The sequence below is a fragment of the Sorex fumeus genome, unplaced genomic scaffold, assembly GCF_029834395.1.
Source record: "Sorex fumeus unplaced genomic scaffold, SorFum_2.1 ptg000047l, whole genome shotgun sequence".
NCBI lineage: Eukaryota > Metazoa > Chordata > Mammalia > Eulipotyphla > Soricidae > Sorex > Sorex fumeus.
In genome coordinates, this window is record NW_026606104.1 from 1,666,701 (window position 1) to 1,682,887 (window position 16,187).

At 41.2% G+C, this 16,187-nt stretch overlaps 1 protein-coding gene across 1 annotated transcript; it reads right to left on the reverse strand.

Annotated features, from left to right (window-relative positions):
* Positions 1 to 15,468: 15,468 nt before the first annotated feature.
* Positions 15,469 to 15,819, reverse strand: PRR9 (proline rich 9). The gene has a single exon (XM_056122645.1). It carries the CDS (start codon positions 15,817 to 15,819, stop codon positions 15,469 to 15,471), a length of 351 nt encoding a protein of 116 aa, XP_055978620.1.
* Positions 15,820 to 16,187: the final 368 nt, after the last annotated feature.

Here is a 16,187-nt window from a genome sequence, read left to right on the forward strand (position 1 = left end):
GCCTTTCCTCACAGCCTGTCAAAAAAAAAAAAAAAACAACCACCTTGCCCAACTGCTTCTGTCAAAGGACTGACTCTTTCCATGAGTCAGCTGTACTGTGTGGTGTCACCACTCAGGTGGATGTGACCTTAGAAGTGTCACATGGGATTTGAAGAATGGGATTTGAAGTATGGGGTGGCCCAGGTCACTGAAGTGTAAAGACCCTCAGTGAATTTGATGAAGGGTGTATGAGCATGGGACAGGTCTAGTTTCAGGTAGTACAGAGCAATTCCTGCTTTAATTTATTATTTTCTTTAAGGTTTCCCAGGTAACACCCAGGGGGCCTGGACCAGCAGTGTGGGTCTGAAATCTCAGTATTCAGGACAGGAGATAAGTGCTGCTTGGAGCCAGAAGTGCCAGTGGCCACTAGGTTCACATATTTTGGTATTCAAGAGACCTTGATATGTTTGAGATCAAACTCAGAGCCTCTACATGCAAGACACCTAACCCCTTGAGCTATCTCCTCAATTCCATCTCCATTTTCTGACCCCTGACTCTTGCTCTACCTCTAACAGAATTCTTACACTTAAAATTTGGTCAAGGTATGTGTGGGTAGGTAGATTAATTTGCAGTGTATGACAACTTTGAGTGCCAGAATCAACATTTCCATCAGAACCTATTAGGAGTTAGGCCTCAGTTAAGTATTCTGGATTGTGGAGGAGGCAGGGAGGGGTGAAACACTGATCATATTTGGAAAAGATTCTTTAAACATGACTCAGAAGTTAAACAGGTTAAACTATTGTTGTTTTGCTTGCTTTATGCCATATAGTCTTAAAAACGCAATTTTGGAAACTATGAGAATAGAGTGTCTAAGATGGCCACTCTCAAACCTTGTAGGGATTTTAACACATGGCTTCCAAGGCCAGGGGCTTTTCCTTGCCCCGAAAACAGTGGATATATGTCTTAAGACTAGATGTACATCTCTCCATTCCACCTCACGGATCCGCAGGACAGGTCAGGGGTTTCTCCGAGATTAACCTGTCTCATCATCAAATAAGGCACCCCTGAGGATAAGACTGCATGATCATAATGTATAATTCCTTCAATAAGAGATGACATCTATGCACATTTAGACCTCAGACTTAGGACCTGGTGGTGGACAAAATGTTAGAGTTGGAATATTAACAAAGGGCAAAACTACCATTTTCCTTCCTCTCCGTGGCCAATACAGCTTGTGCTTCATCCCCAGACAGGCGGCAAAGGTGCAGGCATGGTGCAGATCCCATTCATCTGTGCTAGCTGTGGAGAAAGGGTGGGCTGTGTGCATGTGTGTGTGTGTGTGTGTGTGTGTGTGAGCATGTATATTTAGTTCTTATGTGTATGTGTTTACATATGCTTCATGCTTTTTTGTTTTTGTGCATGCATATGTATTTTGTGGGCTAGAGTGACAGCACAGCGGGTAGGGCATTTGCCTTGCACATGGCCGACCCAGCCAACCCAGGTTCAATTCTTCTGCTCCTCTCGGAGAGGTTGGCAAGCTACTGAGAGTATCTCGCCCACATGGCAAAGCCTGGCAAGCTACCTGTGACATATTTGATATGCCAAACACAGTAACTAGTGTCACAATGGAAACGTTTCTGGGCCCACTAGAGCAAAATCGATGAACAATGGGAGGACAGTGACAGTGACAGATATGTATTTTGTAGGCACATGACATATAGACATGTTTATAAATGTGTGTGAGTATGTGTGTGTCTTTGTATGTGGTGTGCAAACTTCATGTATGTATGTGAGGCCCTAGAAACTGTGAGAAAGGTGCTGGGAACAGGAGGATATGGTGTCAGGGAGGTGGGTGTGGGCTGGGTGAATGCTATGTATGCTACGGCCCCATTTGGGATCTGACTAGGACTTGAAGCATGGTTGCCATTTGGACCTGACTCAGCCTCTGTGGTGTTAAGGGATCAGGTGGGGTCACTTTTGTAACTGGGACACAGCATTCATATGAGTTCCAGATCCACCCATGGAAGCCCTATAAAGAGAAGCCTGGAATATAGTGCTGGCATTTTTCCCTGTTGTGGAAAGCAACTCCTTGGCTGTGTTTCTGCCCCCTAGCCTATGCACACCTGCCAGAGACAGTTTTCTTTTTAGAGGTGTGAGGTGGGTTTGGGTGCCACCCCCAGTAGTGCTCAGGATTTACCCCTGACTCTGCACTTAGGGATAATTCCTGGTAGAATTCTGAGAACTAGATGTGGTGCCAGAAATTAAACTCGAGTTGACCATGTGCAAAGTAAGCACCCATTTCTTTGACCTTGGGGCACCTTTTATTAAAGCCTTATGTTTTGGCATTTCTCTGGTTTGGGTTTCCTTGGATCAACAACCAATCCAATTGAGTCCAGAGACCCTGTGTTTAACACCATTGTGTTCCAAGGTCCATGCACACCGTCTAGTTAGGGGGATAAAATGGTAAGCTCTAGAGGGCTCACAGCCTAGCGGAGAGGTACATTCAATCTAGCTGGGGGCAACACCAAGGGATGGCATTGTAAATTGCAGTGGGGACACAGAGAAGGTTAGGAAGCGCTTGGGCTGTCAAGAAAAATGATTCTTCCAGGAGAACCCCTCAGATATACTAAAATTCAGATTAAGCTTTGAAGGTGTTTGTTTGCCTGGTAGAAAAGAGGGGAAATGTTCACTTTTTTTTGTACTGGGAAGAGAATAGGTTGATTCTAATATATTGAAAGACCGTGTAGGAGGTTAAAACATTCAGGAATGTCAGTTTTTATGGGTCTTTCACTGGATGGGTCATCACACTACTCAACTCCTACGTTGCCTGCCCCAAATCTGAGCTCATGATTTTGTGCTCAACCTACGGTTCATTAAAAAGCTTTCAGCTGCAAATTCCTATGTATCCCCACCATTAAGTCAACCAGCATACCTGTCTTGTTGCCTGTTTTCCTCTTTCTACGTCTTGTTATAACCAAGCCAGTGCTTGTTTTCCTCTTGAAGGTTTTTCCATTCATGTGGATCCTTACATTTACAGATATTAAATACTTCCTATTTGCCAAGAAACCTCTTTGTATGGTAGGGATATCATTATGAACAGGATAGATAAATTGATTTGCATGTCTGGAGCTCAGCCTCTTATACTCTTAAACAACTATATGAAGATGCATTAAAAATGAGAATGAAGTTCTCATATGATCCAAAGTCTATTTCTTTGTGTCTACCCCAAAGGCACATTATTTTAGAAAAATGTTTGCACTCCTATATTCATTGCAGTGCAACTCACAAAAGCCAATATCTGGAAACAGCCCAAGAGCCCCAAAACAGATGACTGCATAAGGAAGTTCTGCCGGGAGTGATCCCTGAGCACAGATCCAGGAGTAAGCCCTGCTGACTGCCAGTTGTAGCTCAAACCACAAACAAAAATTTACTGTCCATATACTATGGATTTACTTCTGAGCCCTCAATTCTATTTCACTGTTATAAGAAAGATTTTATTTCACTACTTCACTATTTTGATTACTATAGTTTTACAGTATAGTTCAAAGTCAGAAAATGAGATGCTGCTTATCTTCAATATTCTTTTAGATATTAAGAGAGTTTTATAGTTTCATACAAATTTTAGTTGTACTTTTTTGTGTATTTGAAGAATGCTACTGGAATTTTTATGGGAATTTCATGTAATTTGTAAAGTGCTCTGGGGAAAAATGGTTATTTTAACTATTATTTCTTCCAATCCATGAATATGAAATATTATTTCATTTCTTTGTGACTTATTCTGTTCCTTTTAATAGTGAGTATATATTTTCAATGTATAAATTATTCACCTTATTTGTCAGGTTGATAAGTAGGTACTTGAGTTTTTGACATTTGTAATTGAGTTTTTTTAATCTTTTATATATTACATCACTGTTTTTTATATTCAGATAAAGTTGATTTTTATGTATTAGTTTTGTAGCCTGTAACTTGTTATATAGGTTTATTATTTTTAAAAGACTTTTTTTGTGGAGACTTTTTAGGTTTTTCTCTGTTATCATGTCATCTGCAGTGACAGTTTAACTTCTACTATGCCAGTTTAAATTGTCTTCTTCGCTCTCTTCTTCTTTCCTTTGCTTTTTTCCTAATTTCTGTGACTAGAACTTCTGAAACTATGTTGAATGATAGTTGTAAGAGGGAACATTATTTTTATTTATTTATTTTAAATTTTTTTTTATTAGTGAAACACCATGAGGTACAGTTGTAGATTTACAAATTTTTGTGCTTGGGTTTTGATTATACAATTATCAAATACCCATCCCTCCACCAGTGCCCATTTTCCAACACCATGGATCCCAGTGTCCCTCCCACATCCAACCCCCCCATTCCACCCTGCCACTGTGGCAGGGCATTTCCTTTTGTTCTCTCTCTCTCCTTTTGGGTGTTGTGGTCTGCAAAAGAGGCATTGAGTGGTAATCATGTTCAGTCCATAGTCTACTTTCAACATGCATCTTCTGGGAGGATCCTCCAAACACCCTTTATTTGGTGCTCCCTTCTCTATCTGAGCTGCCCTTTCCCCTAGAATGCCTGGCTGTCCTCTAAGCTATGGAGTAATCCTCGTGGTACTGATCTCGGCTATTCTTGGGTATTAATCTCCTATTTTGTTACTTTATATCCCCCAGATGAATGCAATGTTTCTATGTCTATCCTTCTCTTTCTGACTCATTTTGCTTAGCATGATACTTTCCATGTAGTACCACTTGTATGTAAATTTCATGACTTCATCTTTTCTAACAGCTACACAGTACTCCGAAGTTACGGATCCGGCTTGCCGACTTCCCTTACCTACATTGTTCCAACATGCCAGAGGCTGTTCACCTTGGAGACCTGCTGCAGATATGGGTACGGCCCGGCGCGAGATTTACACCCTCTCCCCCGGATTTTCAAGGGCCAGCGAGAGCTCACCTCCCTCTCTCCCTTTCTTTGTGAGTTTTGCTAGGGGCTTATCGATCTTGTTAATTTTCTCAAAGAACCAGCTCTTGGTTTCATTGATCTTTCGGATTGTTTTTTTGGGTTTCCATCTCGTTAATCTCTGCTCTGAGTTTTATTATTTCCTTCCTCCTGTTTGGGTTGTTCTCCTTTTGTTGGTCCTTCTCCAAGCTCTTTAGCTGTGAGGTTAGGTTATTTATGTGGGCTCACTCCTCCCTCAAGAGTGAACATTCTTGCCTTGTTTCCTCTATCTGAAGGTTTGTTTTACAGTTTTGGGTTTTTTTCTTTTGCCATTTAATATGATAATAACAGTGGGTTTACTGAATATGGACTTTACTATGTTTAGGTAAGTTCTTTTTATCCCCAGATTTTTGAGTTTTTGGTCTCTAAAGTAGTGACAATAAGATATCTCATGTATTTTGGTTGGTTTTTATAATATATAAAATATAAGAGTTATGTACATGACATGGTTAGAAAATACCTGCCATGTAATTGTTTATATTATTATTATTATTATTATTATTATTATTATTATTACCTCCACTCTCTAGATGGAACAGGAATGACTGCAACGTTGTTGGCAGAGAGCTCGTAGTTCTAGCAAGGCGAAGGCTTTCCCTTATCTTAGGATCAGCTCTCTTCATCAGCATACAGTTGTATCAACATATGTTAATAGTAACACTATGCTAAGAGTAATGATCCAAGTAGTCTGTCATTATTCCAGTTAAAAAGTGCTTTCACAAATATCTCATCTGATTCTGAGGGTAACCATCTAAGGAAGTAGAGGTAGGTGATCATTTTAATTTTATTGATGCAAAAACTGAACATGGGAGTGCTGACTAAGGGCATACAGCCATTAATGTGCCCAGGACTCCATCATAAAAACCTCAGAGGAAGCTTCTTATCTCTTGATGGAATGTATTGCATTCATTAAAATCAGAAAAATTCAATCTGTTTACTATTTTTACCCTATCCATATAAATGACCTGCATTCGTGTCTATTTGTTAACTTGGATGTTAGAATGATAATGCATTTTTATATATAATGTACATGCATGTCTGATAAAGTCAAATAAAGTTTTAAAATTTTTATTAAAGTGTTCCTTAAAAAAACATATATGCTATAAAAGGGAATGCCCTGCCACAGAGGCAGGGTGGGGTGGAGGGGATGGGGTGGGGGTGGCGGGAAAGATGCTGGGACCATTGGTGGTGGAAAATGGGCACTGGTGGAGGGATGGGTACTTGATCATTGTATGACTGAAACACAAGCACGAAAGTTTGTAAGTCTGTAACTGTACCTTATGGTGATTCACTAATAAAAAAATTAAAATATATATGCTATAAGTAATCAGCTTATTGAATGTTCATGAATGAACACAAGAAGTCAGCAACCCCCAACTTAAGAAGCAAATTACCAGATGCACACAAACCTCCTTCTTGTCCCTTCCAACCACTGTGTTCCAACCCCCAACTCTTGAATAATATCTATCCCCACCTTTTAACACAGACCACTCTGTAACTTTTTCCTATGGTTAGATAAGTAGAACTATACCATGCATTTTCTTAATCCATGTGAAGTTGCCAATATTGAATCGTTCTTGGACTTCATAAATGGTAATTTTATTTCTTCATCCTGCTTTTTTTTAAACATGTCCTCCCTCCCCAGCTTAATTTATTTTATAATTTTATTTATTTGTATGGATGTTTTTGGTTTGGGAGCCATACACAAGCTGTGCTCAGGGCTTTCCTGTGGCTCTGCACTCTGGGCTCACTTCTGGCTGGCTCTGAGAATCATATGGAGTGCTGGGGATTAAACCAGGCTTGGCCATGTGCTAGATAAACACTACTCACTATACTAACTCTCTGGCCCCAACTTCACTTAGTTTTGGAAGATTCATCTGAATTGGTTCTTTTTTTGTTTTTGGGGCCATATCTAGTGGTGCTCAGGGATTACTCCTGACTGAGGAACCATTCCTGGCAGGGTTCAGGGATTATATGTCCTACTGGATGAATCCTAGGTCTACCACGTGCAAGGCAAACATTGTATCCTCTGTGTTATCTCATTGTTTTATGAAACTGTACGCACATAATCCATATATGCCACTCTATAATATTCTACTCTATGAATAGGTTATGATTCATTTATTGGTTGGCACTTGGTTGGCATTTGTTGGCACTTGAGTGGTTTGATGGTCATGAGTAATATGAGAAAGTTTGTTCCAGTTCTGACTTTCAATAATCCATGAGAGAAGTTGCTTACCCATTGAATTTTTATATATTCAGCTTCAGCAACTGCTAACAAAAGTCGATATACCATTTGGCACCCCCAGAATAGAACTGGCACCATGTATTCTGTCTTTTGGGTTTTAGCTGTTCCAGCATGTGTGTTGTGTTCTAGTAAGGTTTTCATTTGCATTTCTCTGATAAATAATGAAGCTGAACACCTTTTGCCTTTGTTTATTGTTCATACCCAAATATTTGTTATTATTGGTCATGTAATATTAAGTAATTTGAGGTGTGAAAAGAATGGTATGATTTCCCTATTATCATAGACTAAGCATCAGAGCACTGTAGAGGAGGAAATTCCCTTCTAATGCTGTGACAGTAACAATAACATGTCTCATTCCCCTGACCCTGAAAGAGCCTCCAATACAGCAGCGTTGGGAAAGATGAGTAAGGAGAGACTGCTAAAATCTCAGGGCTGGGAGGAATGGAGACGTTACTAGTGCCTGCTAGAGTAAATCGATGAACAAAGGGATGACAGTGGTACAGAGACATAGTGTTGTAATAGAGAATGGGGGTGATGAACAAGTCAAAAGGGGACACGAGGTCTTCCACTTCTCACTTTCCCAGTGTTGGCACTGGGATTGAGGAGTAAAAATCTTGTTTCATATCCAGTTTCATATTAGGTCCATTTTTTTCCACCCTGATTTGTGTTTCTATCCTGGAGCTCTGATGAAACTGTCTCTGGTGAGTGGAAGATGCTGCTTTACTACACCCAGAGAACCTGAGCTGAGTTCAAGTGTAAGAGTAGGAGAGATTTTACGGGGCAATAGTTGGTGGATGGGATGGGGACACTGAGAAAATGGTGAAGGAAAAAGACAAACTCTGTAAGCATGGAACCCTATCATTAACATCTCTGTAAGTCATGGTGCCTCATAAAATAAAATACAAAACATTTCAACAAAGCCTAGGTGGAACTTTCCTTAACCTTTTTAAGGTAGTTATTTAATAATAATTCTCTCAATGAAAGTGAACTTACAACTGCAGCAGCAGTTTGATGATCATTTACTCTATGAGCAGAAATCTCCATCTCTGTTGTCTTGTACGAAAGCTTCAGAGTATAATTTAAAATCAGGGAAAGGAAGTGCCTCATCTTCTTTTTCCCTAGGATTGCTTGCCTGTTATGAATGTTTTATTCCTTCATATAAAATTCAACAGCATTTGATTTATGTGGTTAAAATATGTACTGAGTGTTTTTATAGAAGCTGGATTGGATCTGTGTGCTGCTTTGAGCAAGATTATCATTCTGACAATATTAATCCTCCTAATCCATGAACCAGGATCTGCTTTGTTTTCCTTGTGTCCTCTTTAACTGCTTTTAGTTCTGATTTATTTTTTTCTTTGTATAAGTCTCTCTCCTTTTTTGTTAAGCTGATTTCTAGATTTTTTTATTTTCTGAGGCACAATTGTGATGGGATTGGTCTGGTTTGGTTTTGGTTTAGGACCACACTGACGATGCTTAGGGCTTACTCCTGGCTCTGCACTCAGGAATTACTCCTGGCAGGGCTCAGACCATATGGGATGCTGAGGATTGGATCTAGGTCATTGGCGTGCAAGCTAAAGGTCCTACATGCTGTACTATCACTCTGGGTCCAGGATTAGTTTTCTCTGTCTCTCTCTTTTATTATTTACATATAGAAAATCCTGGATTTCTGTGCGTTAATTTTGTAGCCTGCCACTGCAAAGTAAAAGTCTATTGTTCATTGAACCTCTTCTGTAGACTCTTTTGGATTTTCTCCGTATAATGTGTTATCTGCAAGTAGTGAGAGGTTGACTTATCTTATGTGGATGCCCTCCTGTGCTCCAGGCTGCCTCCTTTGGGGGCCTCCTCCATTGGGGCTTTCACCTCTGTTAGGACATTTAATTTTGCAGAATCCATTTCTGAGCTGTCAGAGAATTTACCTCATGAACTTTAATGCCCTCATTTATCTCAGAGATTTATTAATTCCCCTGACCCCCACCCCCAGCCACAATTGACTCTGCTCAAGACTTAATCCTGGCTCAGTGCTCAGGGATAACTCTTGGCAGTGCTCAGGGGATGGTATGTGGTGCCAGGATCAGACCCAGGTCAGTCAGGTGCATGAGTGCCCTCTCTGTATTAGCCCCTCTAACACCTGTCAGTGATTGCTATTTTTTTTTCTTTTTGAGTCACACCCAGCAATGCTCAAGGGTTACTCCTGGCTTTACACTCAGGAATTACTCCTGGCATTGCTCAGGGGACCATATGGGATGCCGGTGATCGAACCCGGGTTGGCCTCGTGCAAGGCACACGCCCTACCTGCTGTCCGACCCCTGTCAGTGATTGTTTTTAAACGAAAAGAATAAGAGTAGTGGAGTCCAGAATGAATTCTGACTGACTATCTAAGCTTTTGTGCTGATCCACCACCTACCATGCATATAGCTTCCATACCATTAATTATGTAAGGTTGCTTTGTAGAGCATGCTTTCTTTCTACTCTGTGTGTGCTCTTGCTTGTGCTAGCACCTGACTACGTGTTTTAGGACTCATCTGACATGAGGTCACGCCTGGGCCTCTGTGGCCAGTAGATGGTGCTGCTGGGAAAGGAAAAAGAGTCTCAGCCCTTTAGAGGACAAGCCTGTCCTCTTACTACTGACTAGATACTTACTACTGAGCAGCTGAAGTGGGGAAGTTCAAGTGAAACAAAGCATGACGGACTTTGCTTCAAGACATCCACAGGCATGAGGGAACTGTCTGTGAGAGAGAGCAGAGTAGCAATGCGGGAGTTCAAGCTCATTGGTGTAGATGTCCGAAGGCTATGAAGGATAGAGAAGGGAACATGAGAATGTTCCCACGTCACATCTCTGGGCCAGTTTCTCTAGACCAGTTCACTCTTATGTGGAGAGAGCCTAGTCACCTGCCATTTTTCTAATGTTGCCACTCATATGCACACACATACACAATGGGGGCATTGAATAATGAAGGTAGACAGCAAGCACTTAGCTTTCCAATAAGGTCTTTCTGTTATAGCATTGGGCTGCAACTCTCCATCATAACACAGCTCATCGACTTTTCTTCAATGCCCTCATGTTTTATATGTGCAGGTCCACAATTAAGATGACCCTAATGTGTCTCCATTTATCTGGGACTGTCTCAATGTCAGCACCAAAAATTTTGCCTCCTGGAAACTATCTCAGTCCTGGCAATCCAAGATGGTTAGTCATCCTGTTAATGAAAGAGACTTCTCAGGTGACCCATAGACCAGGATGCTCCTTATCCTTGCCTCAGAGAGCATGCTGTTTGGCCAACCCTGAGAACGTCTCAGGCTATGCTGTGGTTTATTCTGAAAAGATAGGCATAAGACACAGCAAGGCATAGGGGCTATGCATGAAAATATACCTAGAAAACCCAAAACATTCTACAAAAATGCTCCTATGGACAATAGGCTTAATTTATTTTTGTTTGATTTTATTTTTTAAATTGAGTCATTGTGAGATACACAGTTACAAAGCTGTTGATGATTTGGTTTCAGTCATATAATGATCCAACACCCTTCCTTCCACCAGTGTTTATTTCCCACCACCAATGACCCCGGTTTCCCTCCTATCCCTATCACCCCCTCCCCCAGCCTGACTTTATGGCTCTATGGCAAGCACTTTCCTTCTCTCTCTCTCTCTCTCTCTCTCTCTCTCTCTCTCTCTCCTCCCCTTCCCCCTCTCTTTCTCTCCTAAAGCAGACTACAAAATCAATGCACAAAAATCCACGGATTTTCTATATTCAAGTGATGAAATACTCTCAAGAGAGGCCGTAAAGAGTTGTTATGTGTGTATGCATGTGGAACAGCAGAGACCCTAGTAGGAGTCAGTGGAGTCCCAGAAGTCAAGGAAGTGAGAATATAGGGTAGGAAGGGGATTTAGTCCAGACTGTGAAGATTGAAGTTGGAAGACAGTAACAAATGACTATAAAGTGCCACTAAAGACTTTATTAGTGGGTCTGAAATATAGAGCTGTAGGTGAGACGATTTCTTAAACTATTGAGAGAAATAAATATTAGAGAGCCATTTCTTATCACTAATCTGTCCTCTTGATGATGATGATGATGATGATGATGATGATGTGAGGGGAAAACTCACTTTTGCTCAGGGACCTTGGGTTTGGTACTCAGGTACAACTGAGTTTGATGTTATATAACCAGGGCTATACCCAACGGTGATCCTGGGTGGAGTGTAGGGGAGGGTGGAAGGTGTCATACGGTTCCAGGATCAACTTTGAGACCTCATTCACTCAAGATTTGTTACACCTTTTTGAGCTTCACCCCAACTCTCTTCCTCCTTTTTAGCATCAAATATGGGTTAGATATACTGCTAGACCCAGGACATAAGGATGCGGAAGATGCTCCTAGGAATTTTCTAGAGGTCAGTAAAACAAAACTGAAGAGAAAAACATGACTAGGAAGCTTTAAGTCTCTGCCAACATAAGGAAAATTTATGATCTTTAGTTAACATCTTGGGGAATCAGGATCTTAGTTATGCAAGACTGTGTATTAGGCCTTGAATTTGGTTGTGTAGCTGTGAGTGTTTGAGTTAGAGGAATATTATAACAGTGACTTCCTGTTTTTAAACAGTTGTCAAGTAGAACTCGTGCCATCAGGGACATCCTTGGTAATACACTCTGTCCAGAAGGTCATAGTACAAACAAAAACAGTTAAGGATAGCCCACTGCTTGGTCCAAATTGTGCTTTGTCCTCAGATGAGTGTCAGTAGGATTCAGGCCCCTGGGTATGAGCACAGGCAGGGACAGGGGCAGAGCTTTGTGCACATGAGGACAGTGTGCCAGGTCCCGTGACAGCTTGAAGTCTTGCTGGCTCCTGGATGTCTGCTCCTATCTTCAATCTGCAGGTCTGTCTCCTTCCATCTACTGAGGCCTCTCTGTGATCAGTGTGTGCCCTTCCTCTGATGACTGGACTTTCCCTGCTGATCAGGTCAGCATGCATGTCTGCTCAGCCTCTGAGCATCTCATCTGTACTCCAATCTGTGCAACGCCTTTAGTGTCAGAGAACAAAGACATTTCCTGGACTAGAGCCAGACCAGGAAAGTGTCCCTGAGCATTTCTTTACCCAGTCAAAAATTTCACTGATGGGAGGCACAGATGGTTTATTTTAAAGTGAGAAATTGAAGAGAAAACATATTCTAACCAGGAAGGAGGTGAAAGAACTGTGACCCATACATCTTAAGATATTCTGGGTATTGAGATAGTTAGGATACATAGGAAAAGTCTCCTTGACATGTAGGGCCAGTAAGAAATGGATCTGCACAGACACACCACTTGCTTATTTACTACCTGACATAGGGTCTGGCACTGGGAGGTGACCAGTAAGTACTTGTTATACGGATGGATAGATGAATAAATAAATGAATGAATTTGAATGAACATAAGACAATTTTTAGAAATTTCATCTTAGGTCTGGAGAGATAGTATAATAGACAAGGCACTTGCCTTGCACATTACCAACCTGGGTTCAATTATTTGCATCTTGTTTTGTTTGCCCAAGCACCACAATGAGTGATTCCCTGGGCAGAGCCGGGAGTAAGCCCTGAGCACTGCTGAGTGTGACCCAAAAACAAAATAACAAAAAACAAACAAAAATAAACCATGTATTTTCACCTTGGGTTCTCTACTCAGGCAAGTCAGAACTCTGATGTTGGATCAAGAGAAACAATAGTTCTTGCTGTTGGGATTTCCATGGATCAAGAGGAATGATAGCTCCTGCTGTTGCTTTGTTTATCTGTGGAGAATATCATAGAGCTCACTCCCAGTGCATGTCAGCTAGAAACTCAGTGAGTGTATGAGGGTTCTTGTTATTTCTTATTGCCCATATCATCTCTCTGTTCTGTCCTTCATTAGATAATCTCTCAAAGTACCATGCTGAGTGAAATGAATCAAAAGGAGAGGGACAGACATAGAATGAGTGCATTTATTTGTGGGATATAAAAAAACGTAGTATGAGACTAACACCCAAGGACAGTAGAAACAAGGGCCAGGAGTACTGGTCCACTGTTGGAAGCTTGACACAAGTGGCAAGGAGAGGGCAGTTAGGATAGAGAAGGGACCACTATGACAATGATAGTTGGAAATGATCACTCTGGTCAAGAACAGAGTGCTGAAAGTAGGTAAATGGATATACATGATAACTTTTCAGTACCTGTATTGCAAAACATAATTCCTAAAAGGAGAGGTGTGGGAAGGGAGAGAAGAAGAAAAAGAAGAAGAAGAAGAAGAAGAAGAAGAAGAAGAAGAAGAAGAAGAAGAAGAAGAAGAGGAGGAGGAGGAGGAGGAGGAGGAGGAGGAGAAGAGGAGAAGAGGAAGAGGAAGAGGAAGAGGAAGAGGAAGAAGAGGAAGAAGAAGAAGAAGAAAAAGAAGAAGAGAAGAAGAGGAAGAGGAAGAGGAAGAGGAAGAAGAGGAAGAAGAAGAAGAAGAAGAAGAAGAAAAAGAAGAAGAAGAAGAAGAAGAAGAAGAAGAAGAAGAAGAAGAAGAAGAAGAAGAAGAAGAAGAAGAAGAAGACCTGACATAGAGGAAGGTTGGGTGGTGCTAGTAGGAGGGTAACTGGGGATATTGGTGGTGGGAAATGTACACTGATGAAGGGATATTGAAACATTGTATGACTGAAACTCAATCATGAACATTTTGTAGCTGTGTATCTCACAGTGATTCAATTTTTAAAATGAAAATTTTTTTTCAAAAAATAAAAATCTCTCATAGTGAGAGATGGGTGGGCAGGGAATCTAAGTGGATGTCTCAGACTCTACATTGCCTTCAGAGAGAGGCTGTCTGGGCCTATAACATCCCAACCATGTAGACTGAGTAGAAGGGAAGCCCAGAGAATGAATAGGGAGGCCTTAATCTCTCGTGAGACTGTTCCTTGAAATAACTAGCTTGGGGCAGGTTTCACCCCAGGACAAGTTGAGGAAGCTTCCATGCTTCTTTTTTGTGAGTGTGGTACCTCTCCAATCTATTCATGCAGCTCCAGTGTCTATGGATTTGTGGACTAGGCCGTTTGACTTTCCTAAAGTCTTGCCAGATGGGTAGGTGGAGAATTTTGGCCCTTGAGTTCTTAGAGGCATGCTCAGCTCATCTCTAACAGGGATGTTTGTGCGTTTAATGAATTGACTGGAAACCCTTTCTTCCATGTGACCCCCTCCTCATATTAGTCCTTTGTGGAAAGAATACTAGACCTGGGGTTTTGAATATGGGGAGGTCCCAGCTCCTGCTTGGTTTTCTCACATGTAAAGCATATTGTAGATGGGAATGTGGTAAGCTATGTGCTCTCAGAAGTCTCTCTCAGTTTTGCTGTTTTCAGCTTTGCTGTGAGATCTGCATTTTATACTTACCCTAGATTCTTCAAGAATAAGAGAATACCAACATCACAATGAAAGCAGAGGACTGGGTAGTTGAGAGAAAAAACATACATCACACCAAGTATCATTATTAGAATGAGTTTTATTTGGTATTTTACATTTTCTAGGGAGAAGAAGGCAAAGAAAATGCAGAGCAGACCAGTCTGAGCCATTCAGACATAAACCACGTCTCAAGAACATACATGGTGGGAGTTAAGGTGTCAGATTAGACTAGCAGTGAATAAACTATGACCCCAAATATTCTAGCTCATATTTTCTTATTAGCTTTTTATAATTATTAATTTACATACTTTAGTTCAATTTTTGAAAGCACAACTAACGCTCCAATGTCCAATAACTTGCTCTTCTCTTTTAGGCTGCAAAAAATTACCCGATTAAAAATGTTTGCAAGACCACCACTGTTTCCTCCATTCCTCTGGTGGTGGTGGTGGTGGTGGTGGTGGTGGTGGTGGTCAGTGGAGGTGAGCACAAAGTCCATCAAAATTGAGCTTGTACTAAGACCTGAATGACATAACTGGACACTCTGAAAGATGAATGGAGGAATTCTTGACTGTTTCACACTCAGAGGTGAATTAATGTCTGCTCCAAGGGAGCTGTGTTAGGAGTCTACAACTTTCCTTGATAACCACACCATTCCAGTAGCAGAAATACTCTATTAGACTTATGAGAACCATGCTATTCACAAAGCTTCATGAAATACAGAGATTGTTTACAGAAACACAAACCAAGTCCTGAAATACTGGGGAAACCAGGTGGCAAGAACAGTGTGCTCACAGAAGTACCCACATGGGAGAAGATCACCATAGTAGAACAGGGCTGGGTTTTCATCTACTGGCAGGCTTCTTGACCTCAGGTGGCATTATGACCAGCTACTTTCCCTTGCCAGGAGGCAAGCACTTCTCTTGAGATTTCTGTGGGCAAACCTCTACACATTTGGACTGGGATAGCTCCTGGCACGGTTCCGTACACTTAGATGGAACTTGGTCTTGGCATGGAGTCAGGCACGGATCTTGGCATTGCTGTGGACAGGGATCTTGATTTAATTCCTGGCACTGAGGAGCACACACCTCCTGGACCTTTACCACGCATTTGTCTTGACAAGGATCCTGGCACGAAGGGACGCACACCTCCTCGGCCTTTGCTTGACACGGCTCTTGGGTCTTTTGAAGACATGGAGGAATTGCACATGGCTGCTTGCACTGTTGCTCACTAAAGGACATCTTGAGGTGATTTGCAGAACCTGAAAAAAAATTTGAGATATCTCATTAGCAGTTCAGCTGGGAGCTGAGAGATGAAATATTGATAGAGAGGAATAAAGCTTGAATGGTAATGAACATTTAGATCTTATTTCTATGATGCTTTTTATTCTTTTCTCTTTCCTATACTAACTTTCATTCTCTAACACTCAATTCCTAGATGAAAATATTCTTATGTTTTTTTTAATTTTGTAATTGATATCTGTAACCCCAAACCCTGGTTTCCACACAAGTCTTCATTCTCTGATTTGACTTTTTTTAAGCAAGCGGAAGAGGTAGAACACATAGGATGATTTGAAGCTTAAGAGATTTAAGAAAAGGCAAACAACCTT

Excerpts from the sequence above, each read along its gene's own strand:
- PRR9 (XM_056122645.1), bottom strand. The coding sequence starts at position 15,819 with ATGTCCTTTAGTGAGCAACAGTGCAAGCAGCCATGTGCAATTCCTCCA.